The 19,811-nt window shown below is 43.5% G+C and overlaps 1 protein-coding gene across 4 annotated transcripts in view; it reads right to left on the reverse strand.

Moving 5' to 3' along the window:
* The window catches only part of ADCY1 (adenylate cyclase 1), a 643,071-nt gene that overhangs the window by 211,380 nt on the left and 411,880 nt on the right, over positions 1 to 19,811 (reverse strand). For all 4 annotated transcript variants that reach the window (XM_068236507.1, XM_068236509.1, XM_068236508.1 and 1 more), the window contains 2 exons: positions 18,836 to 18,991; positions 4,304 to 4,498 (listed from right to left, as the gene is read on the reverse strand). In XM_068236507.1, coding sequence (XP_068092608.1) covers positions 4,304 to 4,498; positions 18,836 to 18,991 — 351 coding nt within the window. The remainder of the gene's footprint in view (positions 1 to 4,303; positions 4,499 to 18,835; positions 18,992 to 19,811) is intronic.

Genomic DNA, 19,811 nt, shown 5'->3' on the forward strand with positions numbered 1-19,811 from the left:
TAAAGCTAACAAAATTTTGGGATGCATTACAAGGGAAATAAAAACTTGAGATGCTATCATAATATTGCCCCTGTTTAACTCTCTAGTAAGGCCACATCTGGAATATGGAATTCAGTTCTGGGCACCACATTACAGGAAAGATATTGCAGTTTAAGAGCAGGTGCAGAGACAAGCAACAAAATTGATACGTGGGATGGAAGGTCTCACTTACCAAGAAAGATAAACTGGGTTTATATAGTCTAGAGTAAAGACGCCTTAGAGGGGATCTAATTAACATGTATAAATACATCAGAGGGCAATATAAAAGCTTGGCGGATGAATTTTTTGTCCCTAGGTCTTCTCAAAGGACTAGAGGACATGATCTGCGCATGGAGGAAGAACGGTTTAGCCATTTATTTAGGAAAGGGTTCTTTACAGTAAGAGTGATTAAGATATGGAATGCATTGCCACAGGAAAAAGTTATGGCAAATTCTATACCTCCATTTAAAGGGGGCTTAAATGCTTTCCTTGCGTTGAAAGACATCCATGGCTACAATTACTGGGTAATGCCCAATGATGTTGGTCCAGGGATTTTATCTGATTGCCATCTTGAGTCGGGAAGGAATTTTTTCCCTTTTGGGGCTAATTGGACCATGCCTTGTAAGGTTTTTTCGCCTTTCTCTGGATCAACAGGGATATAGTATGTGAGGGAGCAGGCTGGTGTTGTACTTTGTTCTCTGGTTGAACTCGATGGACGTATGTCTTTTTTCAACCCAAATAACTATGTAACTATGTAAAACTGAATATATTGATTCAGGTGTTATTAAGTTTAGTTAAGGGACCGTGATATTTCTGTATCTAAGGAAGAATGGTTACAGACGAATATATGACCTTGTATGTATTTTTTCTTTGTCTTCTTTTTTGTTTAGTTTGTTGTATCTCATCTTCTTTCTTCTTCTTTTTTTTTCTTTTCCCCCCTCTATTTTTCTTTAACTTTTGTTTGATTTTATGTAGTAATATAATTAGCCTTCCTGGAGGAGTTTTGCTGCTTTTTTTTTTTTTTTGTAGTAGTAGTACATGACCTTTTCTACTTTTTTTCAAACAATGATGCAAACTATAGGTCAACAAAGGGGAAGGTCAGTGAAGCTCTTATCCCAGTTGAGCCTAAGGTTGATGAGGTACCGTAAGTTTGAAAAAAATGTAGTTCATAGAAGACAGCAGACAAAGGCAGCATTTTTTAGACAAATGAGATGAGAAATTATTGCTGGCATAGAAAATAAGATAGGCTTGACATTAGAGTAAAATATGACTGAGAGAATGGAAAAACTTTACAGAAACATTAAAATAAAAGGAATCAACATTATTGTAGATGAAAAACATCAAGTGAAAACATGTCCCAGCATTTTATAGTAGAGGTTTATCAGTCTATACAATGAACTGCTGCTCTACTAAGGCAGTGGGTGAGTAAATTAATGACCTGAGCACATCCTTGACTTCTTCATTAGTAAAACCCTTTTGATATTTCAGCCATTGATATTTCAGTTAGTGACCAGAGCTTCAGCTTGTGGTTAGTTCAAGTGCCAGAGACCAATGAGAGAAAAAAGCCATAGCCACAATTATAGAGCAAGTGACTTGTGATATGTAAGGGTTTTTCGCCTTCCTCTGGATCAACAGGGATATGTGAGGGAGCAGGCTGGTGTTGTACTGATTGAACTCAATGGACGTATGTCTTTTTTCAACCCAAATAACTATATGAAATTGTAGTTATCCACCATCAGTTTACCTCCCATTGCTTATGTCTATAGGTAGAGACCAAAGCTCACAAATAACATGTCTGTAAATGCAAGGCAAAGTGAAACCAAGAAAATAAAGTTATGCATAAATGTTCTCACTGAATCATGCTCATACAGAACTACAGTTTTAGTAACTGCTTGTAATTACCATAACTACAGGCTTAATCACACAGGACTGGTACACCCACATGAAGAAACAGCTTTGTTAGACAGAGGTTTCCCTCTCTCTCTCTCTCTCTCTCTCTCTCTCCTTTTTTGTTGCAGCATTCACAGAGATAACAGCAATTGCAACTGAGGTGTTTTAAGAAGAAACCAAATGTGCAGCTGGTTTATTTGAAATAAAGGCTCGTACCCACCTCACAATTTTTTCAGATGACTCTCCCCCACGACCGGCAATTTTTTGAGCGATCTCGCAATGTGGGTCCAGGAGCGCGATCATGCGAATCTCACTTAGCGTCACATGTCACATGTCGATAACGACCATCACGGCAGATCGGATCTTTAAGATTCCCAATGACTCCCACGCAAAGTACCATGATCGCTTCAAGTCTCATTTGCACCTGCCAAACATACCCACTGGCCAAAGATGAAGGAAGATGGATCAGGGGAGTTCTCCTCATCAAGATGTTGCTTGAACCATCTTTCTGCATCATGAGGAGAGTATGTGGCTTAAGGACAGGTCCCATTCTCAAAACTCAGAGTCTAGTTTTACAGTTACTCAATAACATACTGGCAAATGATATCTTAAAGGCAAAGGTCATCCAAATCATGACAGGGACTTTACATACTCTGCCAAGCATATTTTTTTTTAGAGCTTTGGAAGCTGATTTGCCTATCACCTGTTTCAACACTGAGTCCATGCTTCCAGAACAAGCCCAGAATGTTGTAAAAAAACAAATACAAATTGATGTGGACTACATATGCTACAGAGAGATTCTGACACAAATTCAGTACAGGGCCCAGTCTAAAGCCATATTCTTATTTAAGTTTTTCACAACCTAACTCCCTTGCAACATTACAGCAAATGTGAAAATATTACTTCTGTTAAAGTGTCTACATTACTTCCCTAAATAAATATACGTGTGTGGATCACAGAGCAACCATTTGCCCTGGATTCATCTAAAGGTACTGTAAAAGCACACAACTATCTGCAGCCCTGGCAGTCTGACCTGCCGTTCATTCAGGATGTGCTTACCAAAGAACATAGACTGTCTTGTGGACTATGGCAAACTTGCTCTCAACCAGAAGCCAGTAAAGTGTCTAATGTATTACAGAATTTCACTGCACAAAGAAGATATAGCCTTATGTACATACAACTTCCAGCTGCTTACAGTGCTTTGCTCCAAGTGATTGATGTCAAGGAGTTCCAACCCTTTATGGGTTGGGACATATTCTGATCAATCTTAATCTACAAGTAGACATTTTGAATTTCTCTGTGGCCCCTCTCCATGCCATGTTACTAACGAACTGTGGATATCTACTATCACTGACAGCCAAACTGATAACTAAGGAACAGTTAACTGAGGTTAGTTATCTAAAGAGCCAATGGTGGTTTGGCACTGAACCAGCCAATAATCCAGCTGAGTAACTTAATTTCTTAATAACATCTTATAATTGTCTGTAACTGTTATGTACATGCCAACAGCTGTGTTCTCTGTAATTATTCTGATTCACTCTATCTTTCTAACTTCCGCTATAATAAATAGGGTAAACCTCTCAAGTAATTCTTTTCTTGTGATGACGCTTCAGAACATTGTTTGCAGCATCACACTACGACGTAATATACTAAATGGTGACTGATACTATTATATTGTACAATATAGATTTTGGTCATTTACTTATTGCTGACCGTCCTTTAAGTGATTTGAACTGCTTGTGTATCATATATTTTTTTATTTATGAAATTTATCATTTGGACTGTACAGCCTTTTCAACACATCTTTTGATCCTCTTAGAAACTGTATTTTTTGGACTTATAAGAAGCTCCTGACCTTACGACGTACTTATTTTTAGAGGACAAAAACCAGGGGGAAAAATATATATACTAAACCTGGTGCATCCATGGTGAAGGGGCATCTTGTGGATTATGCCCCCTTTGTACCTCATGCCCCCTTGTACCTCTTATGTCTCCCTGTGTCCTCCTCTGTCCCCCTTGTGTCCTCCTGTGTCCCCCTTGTGTCCTCCTGTGTCCCCATGTGTCTGCCTCTGTCCTCCTTGTGACCTCCTCTATGCCCCTTTGTGTCCCCTTGTGTCCTGCTCTGCATGGGCACAGTACAGGGATTCTCCGACATTGGAGGTTCGTATTGGCAAGCATTCACAAGTCAGGAACTACCTGCATTTGGACTATAAGACGCAGTGACTTTTTTCCCCACTTTTTTGGGAAAAAAAGTGAGTCTTATTGTTCAAAAAAACCAGCCCATTAGTTTGAGCAGTCCTTCCTCTTCATCATATTTTATAATGCAGCTATATTACAAAGAGAGTACAATCAATTATTAATATTATTACAAAAATATTTACCGTAATCAACTTACTTTATGCTCACGTTCAATTTGCTTATATTTTAAACTTATAAAATTCAGATCTGACATCTCTGAATCAGTCTGTCGAGCTTCGATCAAACGACTGATATAGCGATTCACCCTTGTTCCTGGGGTATTGTGTATCACATTTGTAGAAAATGAGGAACGGTTCCTGAGTTTCTCAGAGGCTGTTCGTAAAGCTCTCCTCTAAGTCACATGTGAACAAAAAATAAATACATTATTAGTATGAAAGGTAGGAATATGCCAACAAGAATACAATCAACCATGTCTAGATTTGCAGTAGAGCCCGGGGTCGGACTGGGACACCAAGGGCCCACCAAGGAAGTTTCAGCCTGGGGCCCACCCCCTCTCCTCCTCCTCCCTCCCCCCCCCCCCATTTTGGGCTCACATACACACGTACTCTAGACATTTTGCATGACTTTATGGTAGGGAATAGATTGTGAGCAATTCTAAGGACAGTCTCCAATAGGAATATGTCTAAATGCGGCGCGCACTGGAACATCGGCGTGGTCATGATGAGTCATGGACAGACTTAAAAAAAAAAAATACAAAACACAAAATAAGTAGCGGTGTTATTCACAGAGATTAGGTCTGACCAGATACATTTTAGATAAAATATTCAAGTAGTTACATGCCTCATGATAATTCATCAAGTAGTCAAATGGCAGCAGATACCCTCACAAAATGCAATCAGGTTGGCTGCAGATACCCCCACACAATGCAATCAGGTTGGTGGCAGATACCCCCACAAAATGCAATCAGGTTGACGGCAGATACCCCCACAAAATGCAATCAGGTTGGCTGCAGATACCCCCACACAATGCAATCAGGTTGACAGCAGATACCCCCACAAAATGCAATCAGGTTGACGGCAGATACCCCCACAAAATGCAATCAGTTTGGCTGCAGATACCCCCACACAATGCAATCAGGTTGGTGGCAGATACCCCCACACAATGCAATCAGGTTGGCTGCAGATACCCCCACACAATGCAATCAGGTTGGTGGCAGATACCCCCACAAAATGCAATCAGGTTGGCTGCAGATACCCCCACACAATGCAATCAGGTTGGTGGCAGATACCCCCACACAATGCAATCAGGTTGGCTGCAGATACCCCCACACAATGCAATCAGGTTGGTGGCAGATACCCCCACAAAATGCAATCAGGTTGGCTGCAGATACCCCCACAAAATGCAATCAGGTTGGCTGCAGATACCCCCACACAATGCAATCAGGTTGGTGGCAGATACCCCCACAAAATACAATCAGGTTGGCTGCAGATACCCCCACAAAATGCAATCAGGTTGGCTGCAGATACCCCCACACAATGCAAACAGGTTGGCTGCAGATACCCCCACACAATGCAATCAGGTTGGTGGCAGATACCCCCACAAAATGCAATCAGGTTGGCTGCAGATACCCCCACAAAATGCAAACAGGTTGGCTGCAGATACCCCCACAAAATGCAAACAGGTTGGCTGCAGATACCCCCACACAATGCAATTAGGTTGGTGGCAGAGATACCCCCACACAATGCAAGTCCCCCCCAGCTTGGAAGGGGGGGCAGTGGGCACAGATCAGCGGGCACAGATCAGCGGGGAAGCCTCCCTCCCCTCCCTCACCTAGGCCCCCCCCTTCCGTGCACCCCCCTCCTCCAGAAGTGCAGCAAGTAGAGAGCGGAGAATAGCTTACCGAGCTTCAGATGAGTACTGCGAGAGCGTGATTGGACAGCGTCACTACACCAGACAGTGACCAGCAGGGCAGCAGCGGCATGCGGACTCGGAGCGGAGCGGAGCTAGCATCATCTCTGTAGCTATTCTCCGCTCGCTGCTGGCTGCACTTCTGGAGGAGGGGGGTGCGCGGAAGGGGGGGCCCCTAGGTGGGGGAGGGGGGGTTGCTTCCCCCCCTCCCCACCGCTCTGTGCCCAATTCCCCCCCTTCCAAGCTGTGCCCCCCTCCCTCTTAGCTCTGGGGCCCCCAGGAGGAGGGGCAGTCGGGGCCCACCGATGGGACCATCGGTGGTTCGGTGGCTCAGTCCGAGCCTGGTAGAGCCTCACAAGCTCTGTTCTATAGCAGAAATATTTCAAACAGGTGGTTCATGAAGACAAAACTTTGGATTTTTTTAGTGTGTTTGCATGTGTTTTAAAGGAATACTGTAGGGAGGTCGGGGGAAAATGAGATGAACTTACCCAGGGCTTCTAATGGTCCCCCGCAGACATTGTGTGCCCATGCAGCCACTCACCGATGCTCCGGGCCCTGCCTCTTGTTCACTTCTGGAATTTCTGACTTTAAAGTCTGAAAACCACTGCGCCTGCGTTGCCGTGTCCTCGCGCTCGCTGATGTCACCAGGAGCATACTGCACAGGCACAGACCATACTGCATAATAAGTTAATGGAACAGTATTGAGTGTGTGGTTTTGGCAGGTACCAGCTCTGGTAATTAGAAAAGCAAACACACCAAAAGCACAAACAACAGTATATGCTGCTCAAAACTGCACTTTATTGAAAAATATTAAAAAGCACACACACATTGGGCTTGATTCACAAAGCGGTGCTAACTGTTTAGCATGGGTGTTCTAAACAGTTAGCACGTAAAGTGCCGTTCGCGGACTTTTGCGTGCGCAAGTTGCCGCGATTCGCGCGACCCCTGACTTTTGCGTGCGCAATTTGCCACAAATTGCACGCGCAAAAGTCCACAATCGCGTGAATCGCGGCAACTTGCGCGTGCAAAAGTCCGCGAACGGCACTTCACGTGCTAACTGTTTAGAACACCCATGCTAAACAGTTAGCACCGCTTTGTGAATCAAGCCCATTATGTTGAAAATGTCAGAGCATTAAACTGACATTTGAAATTATTGCAATTGCAATACAACGTGCTGCAACTGTCGAGGACAGTAAAATTCCCACTAGAATAGCGTAATTCCCAATCAGACATCTGCTAATACATTGTAAAATTGGTATCTTGGTAAACTCCTGTATTCCATTCCTGTGAGGAGACCAGGTGGAGAAAAATTATATTAAGGTCATAACCACTCACAGAGAGAAAAACAGGCGTGACCAATATGATCAAATAACACCATAAACAACATACAGTTTGTTAAAAGCAGTACATCAACCTGGAAGTGCCAATTGGCCAATCAATCTCTTACCAATCTGTGTGTGATTGGGGATATCGGGGACACCCAATCCAATTACTGTGAGGAAACCAGTGTACTAGTAAGTAATTTGAAGGTTATAACCACTCACAGAGGATAAGTAGGTGTGACCAATATGATCAAAAATACACTATTCATGGAATACATGAAAAACTTGTGAACATATCAAAGCCGTCATAATTATCTGCATAAGTATATAACCAGAGCCAGAGCCACTAATAAACTGAAATAAAGTTGCCACAGATATACGGTTAGAGCCAAAGGAGTAAGCCAACTTATAATGACGCTGAGATTATACGACATCCAATAGTTTCAAGCACAAATGAGTCGATCCATAGTTCATATACATTGCCACAACGTTACTAGATAACAAACGTTGCCTCCATTGTTTCAACAGTGGGGCGTGGCAAACAGTGGCGTAGCTTAGGAGCTTTGGGCCCCGATGCAAGTTTTACATGGGGCCCCCCGAAGCACTCTATACATAACAATTGATACAGCGCGCCAAAACTTGCCAATGGCAACTACAGTGTCAGAGGTGCAAGAAGGGTATGGGGAACTGTTTGTTAATGATTACCACTATTCAAAGTATATATAAAAGTGATTATTATGAGCACAGGACCAATAGAGAGCTAATACTGCAGTTCAGGGAGGGCCCTACGGGGCCCCTCTGGCCCAAGGGCCCCGATGCGGTCGCAACCTCTGCACCCCCTATTGCTACGCCCCTGGTGGCAAAGTCCGGCATCGAGTGTATGATCAATTCAATAAATGCAATCTTGGTTGTCACAGTAGACAGATAATGTATTATAGCCAGTATTTTTCCCATGAACAAAGTTCTTAGTCCAGTGCGCTGATGTTTATCAAAACATAAGGCTCATGGGCGTAGGGCCCGAGGTTGCAGCAGTCGCACCCGCGACTGGGCCCGGCTCCTGCAGCCTGAGGGGAGGGGCCCGTGGCCCCCGCCTGTGCGTGTGTGTATACTGGCAGCGGCCGGCACTTCATTAACCTGGCGGGCTCCATTTCCGGCTCCCAGATACAGTGCGTGCAGACACATCCAGTCTGCCTGCCTGGTCTCCAGAGTAATTATCTCCCCTCCCTCGCTCTCTTCAGACAGCAGCGGCTGCTTCAGTGTGTGTGACTGCTATACGTCACACACACAACAAAGTCACGCTGTCTGGGCTGGCTCTGATCTCTGAGGAGATTACTCGTCATCTCCTCTCTGCAGCTGCTGTCACTCACTCCATCCTGATCTTCCGGACCGCACCCTCCACGCTCCAGTTGGCCCTTCACTGATCTCTGGCTGGCCTGGCTCCTCCCACATCCCTGGAGTGAGCTTCAGGTTCAGCCAGAGTCAGTGTGGGAAAGTCGTGTTTGTCGCCTGCAATTCTGCTGGACTGCTGCCATAGACAGTCAGTGGGGAGGTCGAGGAGTCTGGAGCTTTGTAAGTCCAGGCTGCATTGCCTCTCCTACTGTGTCCCTAGTCCCTATGGCTGTCTCCCCCCCCCCCCGTGTCCCTGTCTCTCCCTATGGCTGTCTCCCCCCCTGTGTCCCTGTCTCTCCCTATGGCTGCCTCCCCCCTGTGTCCCTGTCCCTCCCTATGGCTGTCTCCCCCCCCTCCCCGTGTCCATGTCTCTCTCCCTATGGCTGTCCCCAGTCCCCCCCCCTGTCCCTTTCTCTCCATATGGCTGTCTCCCCCCCTGTGTCCCTGTCTCTCCCTATGGCTGCCCGCCCCCCCCTGTGTCCCTTTCTCTCTCCCTGTGGCTGTCTCCCTACCTATGTCCCTGTGTCTCTCCCTGTGGCTGTCTCTCTCCTTGTGTCCTCGTCTCTCTCCCTGTGTCCCGGTCTCTCACGGTTTCCCTGTGTCTCTCCCTGTGGCTGTCTCTCTTCCTGAGTCCCTGTCTCTCTCTCTGTGGCTGTCTCTCTCCCTGTGTCACTGTCTCTCTCCCTGTGTCCCTTTCTCTATCCCTGTGGCTGTCTCTCTCCCTCTGTCCTTGTCTCTCCCTGTCCTCGTCTCTCTCCCTGTGTCCCTGTCTCTTTCCCTGTGTCCCTGTCTCTCTCCGTGTCCCTGTCTCTCTCCCTGGCTATCTATACTGAGGCACCTACTCTTGGCTACCTATACTGAGGCACCTATTCCTGACTACCTATACTGGGGCACCTATTCCTGGCTATCTATACTGGGGCACCTATTCCTGGCTATCTGTACTGGGAGCACCTTTTATTATTATTTAGTATTTATGTAACGCCAACATCTTGCTCAGCACTTTACAGAGTATGTCTGGTCACCAACTGTCCCTCAGAGGAGCTCACAATCTAATCCCTACCTGGCTACCTGCACTGGGAGCACCTATTCCTGGTTTACCTATACTGGAACACCTATACCTGGCTACCTATACCCTACGTACCTATACCTGGCTATTTATTGTAGGGGGGGGGCCCAGGTCCAAATTCTGCATCGGGGCCCTGAGGCTTGTAGCTACGCCACTGATAAGGCTTGATGCTCAGTTCCTTTGTCACACAAAGCCTCAAATATTAGGACACTCTTAAATCCGTGAGATACAAACGTGACCCCAGGGAGTAGTGTTCAACAGAGTAAAAGAGACTCAGGAAACCTGTAGCGCTGTTCTCATTGCAGTATAAATCAGGCAATGGGAACAATGCTGGTAGTTTTTACATGCTAATCACAGGAGCATATACAGTTCCAGGTGGTATAAGAAGCTGAGAGCACTACTCTTGTTTAGTGCGCAGGCTGTGAGTGCTGAGTTTCAAAAGGTGCCGCGAAAGGCGGCTAACTGACAGCCTCTGCGTATAGGTCATGTAATCACATAAAGTTCCAGATGGCGCAAAAAGAACTTGAAACACTTATCTTGTCTGATGCGCTGGCTTGTAGATGCTAGGCTGCGGAGACTACCACGAATGGCGGCTGATTGGCGGCTCTGTTGTGGCGAAGTATAACGGTGCTCGCAAAGTGGCAATGGCGGCGGCGTACATTAATCAAGTGGTGGCTCCCAGTATAGAGTGAAGCATAGCATGACGTCTACGCGTTTTGCCCAGCCCACCGGAGCTTCATCAGGACGTGCTACGTCATCACGTATGCCGACCCAGTCACCCTGTATTTATATTGCAAGGTGTAACTTGGCATTAAGCCAGCTAGACACCATCTAGTGGGTGAGACTGGATGTAGGCTCGGTGATGATATTTGGAGACATCTTGTGGTCAAATACAGATACTGCACATACATTTAGGTAGAACACTTTCTGAGTCCTGAGTAGACATAAAAAATTACACAGGTAAATGGGAATCACATTGACACTACACAACCCACTGATACCCACAGCTGTGCACAGTACTACAGCTATTGTTGGCCCATTCAGTTACAGGCACAGTAGCACTCCTGTGCATTCGTTTAGACTGTATTCTGATAGTACTATTGCATTTCTCTGAGTGTGACCCTACACAGCCCACTGATACCCACAGCTGTGCACAGTACTACTGCTATTGTTGGCCCATTCAGTTGCAGGAACAGTATCACTCCAATACATTAGTTTAGACTGTATTCTGATAGTACTATTGCATTTCAGTAGCACTCCAGTGCATTAGTGTAGACAGTATTCTGATAGTACTATTGCATTTCTCTGTGTGTGACATTACACAGCCCACTGATACCCACAGCTGTGCACAGTACTACTGCTATTGTTGTCCCATTCAGTTGCAGGCCCAGTAGCACTCCAGTGCATTAGTTTAGACTGTATTCTGATAGTACTAATGCATTTCTCAATGTGTGACACTACACCGCCCACTGATACATAGAGCTGTGCACAGTACTACTGCTATTGTTGGCCCATTGAGTTGCAGGCACAGTAGCACTCCAGTGCATTATTTTTCACTTGTTGCAGACACAATACCCCAAATAAAAAAATGACATGCAGAGGCAGGCCACCCTGCAGGGGTCCTTGAGGTCGTGCTGCTGTGATTTCCTGCGGCTCTGGAAGAATGCTAAGTGTTCAGAGGGCATGTACCATCAACACCCAAAGTTCAGAGGATGTAGTTGACTAGCTTACACAGCACACCCCATCTTCTACAGCTTCCGCACGGAATCTTGATGCACCATCCTCCTCCTGCTCTGATTTTAGCACCCCACAACAACTTATTTCCACTCACCTGGCAGCCACTACCACCACTAGCACCACAGCCGCTCCACCTGATGTGTCAGAGGAATTATTCACACATTCGTGTGATGAATTTATTGATGCACAACCATTATTGGCAGAGGATGAAGGCGATAAGGAAGTTACATAACCTAATATGTCTCAGGCAGGTGTCAATACACACATGGATGTAAGGTGTGAGGTTAATGATGATAATGTAGTACCCGTTGTTGGTGCCTTTTTGTAGGTGTCTGATACAAGTGAAGCAAGTGAAACTGCGATGAACCCCTGGACTACTGGGTGCACAGGCTTGACCTATGGCCTGAGCTCTCACAAGTTGCCATCAAACTTCTGTCTTGCCCCGCCTCAAGCCTTCTGTCAGAAAGCACCTTCAGGGCAGCAGGAGGGATTGTCACTGAGAAGAGATGTCGCCTAGGTCAGAAAACTGTTGACTATCTGACCTTCATCAAAATGAATGAGGCACGGATCCCGGGGGGGGTGTTACTGCTAGAGATGGCCCGAACAGTTCACTGGCGAACTTCCGGAGTTTGCGATAGCGGAGAACCACAAACTTTTCCGAAAGTTCGGTTCGCCCCCATTAGGGTACACTTTGACCCTCTACATCACAGTCAGCAGGCACATTGTAGCCAATCAGGCTACACTTCCTCCTGGAGCCACTCCCCGCCTTATAAAAGGCAGGTAGCGCTGGCCATCTTACTCACTCGTGTGCCTGCAATAGTGAGAGAAGGGAAAGCTGCTGCAGACTCTCTCATAGGGAAAGATTAGTTAGGCTCTTGTAGGCTTCTTAGCTTGTTCCTTGCTGATTCTTATTGCTAAAAAAGCACCCCACAACAGCTCTTTTAAGAGCTAATCTTGTTCTTGTGATCTATTTTTTTTCCTGTGTGTCCCACCGACACTTGTGTTGCATAGACAGCCTTGATAATTCATACTGTGTGTGTGCCACTGCCAGGCCCAGCACATTCAGTGACTACCTGTGTGTGTGACAGGTGCACATTGTAATACCCATTACTGCATATACCTACCTACCTGTTGTTCACAGTGCACCCACCTACCTGCCTGTCCGGTATCTGTCTGTGTGTGACAGGTGCACATTTTAATACTCATCACTGCATATACCTACCTGTTGTGTGCAGTGCACCCACCTCATCACTGCATATACCTACCTGTTGCGCCCCCTCCTACACTGCGCCCTGAAGCTGGAGCCTCTCTCGCCTCTGCCTCGGCCCGGCTCCATACCTACCTGTTGTGTTCAGTGCACCCACCTCATCACTGCAGATACCTACCTGTTGTGTTTAGTGCACCCACCTACCTACGTGAGTGCATGCAGTGTGATATACCACTCGATGCATACCTGTTAACTGCACCTGTGTGACTGCACATTGTATTAGTCAAGTCAGTGCATACCTTTCACTTCATTCCCCCCGATATGGACAAAACGGACAAACCAGGTAGAGGAAGAGGTAGAGGCAGACCAAGAGGAAGGCCACCCAGCATGTCTGTGTGAGGTCGTGTTGATGTGATTTCGTGCGGCCCTGGCCCAAAGTACAGTGCTCAGAAGAAGGCATGTGCCATCAACTCCCAAAATTCTCTTTAAAGGATTTAAAGTTGATTTATCTCATATACAGCAGGGCCTCGAAAGTCCTCCTGTATTGTTATTTTTGGTCACTACCTCAAGACATGCATGCCATGCCTGCTGCCTTCCTTGGATGTGTGGTGGTAGCCGTTTCTCAGGCTCCAACTCCGGACCGGAATCGAACCCTGATTCCCCGGCCATTGCCCGTGGTCACAATGGCAGACTTGCCCTCCATAATAGATTCTCGTTGAAGGTACTGAACAGCAAGTAGAAAATGTAATTTAAAAAAAATAGATCTAAGCTTTAACAATGGTAGAGAAAGAACCATCGAAAGTTGATAAGGCAGTCAGACATTACCTGATATCACTGAGTGAGGAAGAGCAATCTCGAAATGGTGCGCAGTAGTTCAGCACAGCCGTCACTACACAAACAGCTGTTTGAGGTGCGTTACACAGTGAGTTTGGTTTGTCAGTGTGAAGCAGTACACTAATTACACCACCAGATTGATGTATACACATGCAAGATGTTTTAAAGCACTTTAGACCTGCAATTTAGCATTCAGTGTGATTTCTGCCCATAAATCGCTGCTTTGCGTCAAATCCAGATTTTTCCCCGGGACTTTTGGCAAGTATCCCACTCCGCCATGCCCCCTTCCAGGTGTTAGACCCCTTGAAACATCTTTTCCATCACTTTTCTGGCCAGCATAAGTGTTTCTAGTTTTCCAAGTTTGCCTCCCCATTGAAGTCTATTGCGGTTCGCGAACTATCGGAGGTTCGGGCCATCTCTAGTTACTGTCTGCCGGAAGACTTGCAAATCAGTCCCCACACAGCTGTATATCACCTCTGCACGCTGTGGGACTTCTCCACCACCACCAACAGGGTTCAAGTTAATTCAGAATGTTTAAGGCCGCTGCTATAAAACCTAATTTTTCTGGCATGTGACGGTACATGCCTAATTTGGCCTCTGGTGCTACACAGTGGCTGCAACAACCAAAAAAAAAAAAAAGGAATGCACAGTGCTGCCCATAATTATTCATACTCCTGGCAAATTTTGACTTAAAGTTACTTTTATTCAACCAGCAAGTACTTTTTGATGGGAAATGACATAGGTGTCTCCCAAAAGATAATAAGGCTATGTACAAGAGACATTATTGTGGAAAAAAATCTCAAGTTTTATATACATTTGAGCAAAAAGTGTCCAGTCTAAAATTATTCATACCCTTCTCAATAATCAATAGAAAAGCCTTTAATTAGCTATTACAGCAATCAAAGGCTTCCTATAATTGTAGACCAGCTTTTTGCATGTCTCCACAGGTATTTTTGCCCATTCATCTTTAACAATAAGCTCCAAATTGTTTAGGTTGGAGGGTCTTCTTGCCATCACCCTGACTTTTAGCTCCCTCCACAGATTTTCAATTGGATTCAAGTCAATGTTGTCTGTTAACCATTTCTTCACCAATTTTGCTGTGTGTTTTGGGTCATTGTCATGCTGAAAGGTCCACTGGTGGCCAAGGCCAAGTTTCTCTGCAGACTGCCTGATGTTGTCATTGAGAATCCTCATGTATTGCTCTTTTTTTCATGGTGCCGTTTACTCTGTTTAGGTTCCCTGGTCCTTTGGCTAAAAAACACCCCTAAAGCATTAGGTTTCCACCACCTTGTTTGACAGTGGGGATGGTGTTCTTAGAGTTAAAGACTTCTCCTTTTCTTACGCCAAATGAAGGAAACATCATTGTGACCAAACAATTTAATTTTTGTTTCATCTGACCAGAACACAGAAGACCAGAAGTCTTCTTCTATGTCCAGATGAGCATTAGCAAAGGCCAAGTGAATTTTTGTGTGTCTTATCTGGAGAAGGGACATCCTCCTTTGTTCTGCATCCGTGGAATCCAGCAGTGTGCAATGTTTGTTGGATTGTCTGCCTTGAGACATTGCCACCAGCAGAGCCCATATTCACCAGGATGGCCTTGGTTTTGATCCTTGAATTCCTTCACTGTCCTCCTGTCCAGCACAGGTGTTACTTTTGGCTTCCAAACACGTCATCTGAGATTTTCCACAATGTAAAACATCTTGTATTTTTTAATAATACTTTGCACTGTAGCCACTGGAATGTGAAACATTTAGAAATGACCTTGTAGCCCTTCCTTGAGCAGCCACAATGTGCAGCCACAGGTCCTCAACGAGCTGCTTTGTCTTCGCCATGACTGTCCACAAACCAACTGCAGAGAGCTGCTGTTTTTCACCTGCTGAGTTGATTAAAACAGCTGTTCCCAATTAATCAGGGAAATTAGAATGCTTTAGAACAGCTTGGACTATTTGGAATGGTATAGAACTTTGGATTTTCCCACAGACTGTGACAGTTTGTGAAGGGTATAAGTAATCTTAGACTGGACACTTTCTGCTTAAATGTACATAAAAGCTGAGAAATGTTTTTTTCCCCCCACAATAATGCCTCTTGTACATCATCTTGTTATCTTTTGAGAGACACCTATGTCATTTCTTGTCAAAAAATTACTTGCTGTTTGAATAAAAGTAACTTTAAGTCAAAATTTGCCAAGGGTATAAATAATTATGGGCCGCACTGTACATGTCAATTTCCCTTCATGATCGTTACCTTGATGTGGTGAAGGGGCTTGCGTCACTTCAGGCGATCATTTAATAAAGCCTACTAGGCCAGCACTGGGCCCACACTGCAGAACCAATGTTTTTATGTTTTTCTTTACTGTCATTGAACTACCTCAGCCCGACCATAGTGGCTGGAAAACCGCCATCGCCTACACTCTCGCCAACATGCGCACAAGCACGGAGACCACTACACAAAGATTGCGCCGAGAGGACTAACATTTAAGTCTTGAGAGTGTCAACTATTAACAACTCTTTGCGGTTGTTTAAGGTGCGTTAAACTACGAGTTTGGTCTGTCAGAGTTTAGTCTGTCAGTTTGAAGCGGACATAACCCTTACACTATCACTACGTGTACACACTCCAGACATTTTTATGCAGCCCTTTATTCATCAAATGTAAGAATGTACTCTGTGATTTCTGCCCTTTAGGGATTGATACCCGACTGCGTCAACTACGTAATTTTCGGTGGGACTTTTGGCATGGATCCTCCTCTGGCCTGCCACAGTGCAGGTGTTGAACCCCTTGAAACAACTTTTCCATCACTTTTGTGGCCAGAAAGATTCCCTGTAGGTTTTAAAATCCACCTGCCCATTAAAGTCTATAATGGTTCGCACAAACTCAAACTTTTACGGAAGTTCAAGTTTGGTGTCCGCGAACCCAAAATTTGATGTTCGCGGACACTTCTATCTATGATTCACTTTTAGTGTTAAAATTAATAAATAGTTTGTTAATTTTATACTCATACATAATCTTGAGGATTTTTTTACATTTATTATATGTACTAATACTCAGAAGGATCCCACTTTGCAGCTCTTTCTGCTTTCCATTTGATTTTATTTGATAACATTAGGGCACCGGGATTCACTTTTTCATGTTTATTTTTGTCTCTAATCAGTCTGAATGGATCTGAGCTATAAATAAACTGTTTAGTGAATTAGTAAATAATCCCTTAGTAAACTGTCCAGTTCACTTGAAAATGCTTCTATAACTGGGTAGGAAGTAGGATTAAGGAGTGCTCTGTACTGTTTTCAACAGACAACCAAAGTTCTAAGTGGCTTTTCTTTCCCGGTATCTTCTACTGAAATGAAACTAAAATCGTTCGTACTGTGGCTAAGTAAGAGAAAGTAAAGCTTGGTACACACCATGCAATTTCTCGTCAGATAGATGGGTCGAATAGATAATTTCCGACAGCTCAGATCTGATTTCCAATCGTTTTTCCGATCGATTTGAATAGAAGTGATCAGAAAATCGATCAGAAAAATGATCAAAAATCCGATCGGAACTGTCGTAAATGATCTTTCGACCTATCTATCTGATGGGAAATTGTATGGTGTGTACCAGGCATTGCAATATATATTATATTTTTTTATGTGTGAGTGCATGTGTCTGGATGCTAAAGCACTCATGGAATAACAAATAAAAGTGAGTATGTACAGGTAGTATGTACAGGTAGGGGCATGTTCTTTGTTTGTTTTGTGCACAGGCATGGAATCATAGATCAGGGTAGGCGGAGTACAATATTGTGCAGTATGCAGATTGAGTTTTGAGCTATTTGAGGGCTTAAAAAAGTGATAGTGCTTTATAAGGTTGAAAGACATCATTAGCTTGTACTTTCACATTATTTTATACTCACATTGAGCGGCTATGCATTAGCATTATATTGGTGCAACCAAGTACTGCAGTGACTTAAGTGGAGTAGTCGGCAGAGACACCAGATTGAATCTACATCAATATAGTACATTACAAGTACTTTTTTGCTTTACTTTGCCTTGTCACTGATTTAAATATCTTGCACTCGTAACTGTACTTTAAGGTGGAATTGTAGCTGAACTTTTTTAGTTTTGAATTAAGTGGAATATAGGATTAGAGCATATGTCAGATTTTTATTCATAACTGGGATTTAGGGAGACTTAAAAAAAAAATAATTATCACACAAGTTCATTGGAAGCTGGAGGTGTGGTAACATTTCTACAGTACATTAATTATGCAAACAACAATAGTTTGGAAAAGATTTAGAGCATTTTTGATTTGTTTCAATGTCTGTGTCCATGGTGAGATTTCCTTCTTTTCTTGTCCCAGTGATCTATCCTCATATGGCCATAGACAGCAATAAAGACTTGACAGAAGCTCCTCACTCTTTTCAAAGCAAAACATAAAAAGGTTTGGCTGGAGATACACTTTAACTGGGGCACATACAGTACTATTACGTAAAGGGAATCTGAAGTGGAAATAAACCTATGAGACAACGGTCCATATGCAATTTGCTTTTCTCCTGAGTTTTCTCCTAGGTGATGATGTTAAACTTGTCAATAAAATGCCTTTTAAGCCACCAGAAAGCAAGAAAATACTCAAAATAACTTTGATAATGCCCTTTCACCTGCTTTTCAATACTTTTTCAGTTGAAAAGTGCTTAAAAGTTATTTTAAATTGAAGATGAAAAATTATCTCCTGGGAGAAAGCTTAGGAGAAAACGTGAATTGCATATGGCCCTATGAATTGCATGTGCAGTACAGCTAAGGAATAGAACATTAGAAACAAAGAAAAGAGTCTTATATTGTTTCCAGTGCAGGAAGAGTTAAGAAACTTCACTTGTTATCTATGCAAAGAGCTTCTATGATCAACTTTGATCAGCTACAGTGCTATTTTATGTACTTATGCATCAAAGAAACCATGAGAGACAGATTCAGATAAGGTTTTACTGCCAGGAAGTTCTAAGGGTCATTAGCTCTGTTCTGTAAATTGCATACCGGTATGTGACACAATGATGCAACGTTATAAAAAGAAAGCTATATAACTGAAAATAAAAATATGAGACTCTCTTCTTTGCTACTAATGATCTTTTTACTATCCGTACTACACATACAATTCATTATATCATTAGGTTTTTTTCAGTGTCACTTTAAATGTTTACTAATACAAACTAAACACGTTTTAAGTTGTCCAGTAATGCCATTCTAAGCAACCTGTACAGTTGTAAATATAAATGGAAATGCAAGCAGTAAATGTAATTACCTTATCGTCATCCTCACAAGTCATTACATTGGAAAATGGGATTTCCGCTTTAAACATTTTACGGCAATGCATAAGTTGAACTAATAGATAGCAGACAGTCTTGAATTTCATCCTTTTGGCAGGCTTTATATCAGACAGAATTAGTCCAGGAAATATCTAATAAAAATAAGAGAAAAACATAAATGTAATATTTATAGATGACTCATTTAATACAAACAGGATACCAAATATCATGCATACAGTTGAATTCATTTAGCACTTTGTGTCACATTTAACAATGCTATAATTTAACATTACAGTTTTATGTAGGCGAGTTTGAGATCTTCATTTCTCTTCAGCATACTCTACAACTGTGATAGCAAGTTGCATAGTGATGGAAAGGCAACAAAAAGAGTATTTCCCATGATTAAGCGTACTTATAGAAAAGTGCAATGTTTTCCACAACAGACAAATTGGTTTTGATAAGGATTTGTATTGCTAAATCCAATACAATTAGTTCTCACAGATTTATTTTCCCATGCAATTCCTCTGGTCTGCCAGTAGATGTCATCTACGGAGCCACACTTTGTGACCAAACACCTAGAATCTTGTATGCGCTTGACATTACTGCTGCTGGCTTACTAATTATTATTATTATTGATTTATAAAGCTCCAACATATTCTATTGCACTGGAGGGCAATGAAGAACACTATCTAATATCAGCACTTCAGCATACCAGGACTTTTAAAATGCTGTCTTTTAGGTGGCAAACGTTTTCCAAAATTGGTTGGGTCACATCAGACTATGGAGAGGAGTGCTGAAAAAGTTGGTGATTCACAATTTATGCTGATGGGATCATATGCATGCACCCATTTGTGTTTAATACATTTTGGACAGCCTGGGTTTATTTAGAAAAAAAAAACTCTCAGTGTGGCTGCTGCATATGACTGCAGTCTCACAACTGCAAATTTACTAATTATTTAGCAAAACTACAAT

The sequence above is a fragment of the Hyperolius riggenbachi genome, chromosome 5 (assembly GCF_040937935.1).
Source record: "Hyperolius riggenbachi isolate aHypRig1 chromosome 5, aHypRig1.pri, whole genome shotgun sequence".
Taxonomy (NCBI): domain Eukaryota; kingdom Metazoa; phylum Chordata; class Amphibia; order Anura; family Hyperoliidae; genus Hyperolius; species Hyperolius riggenbachi.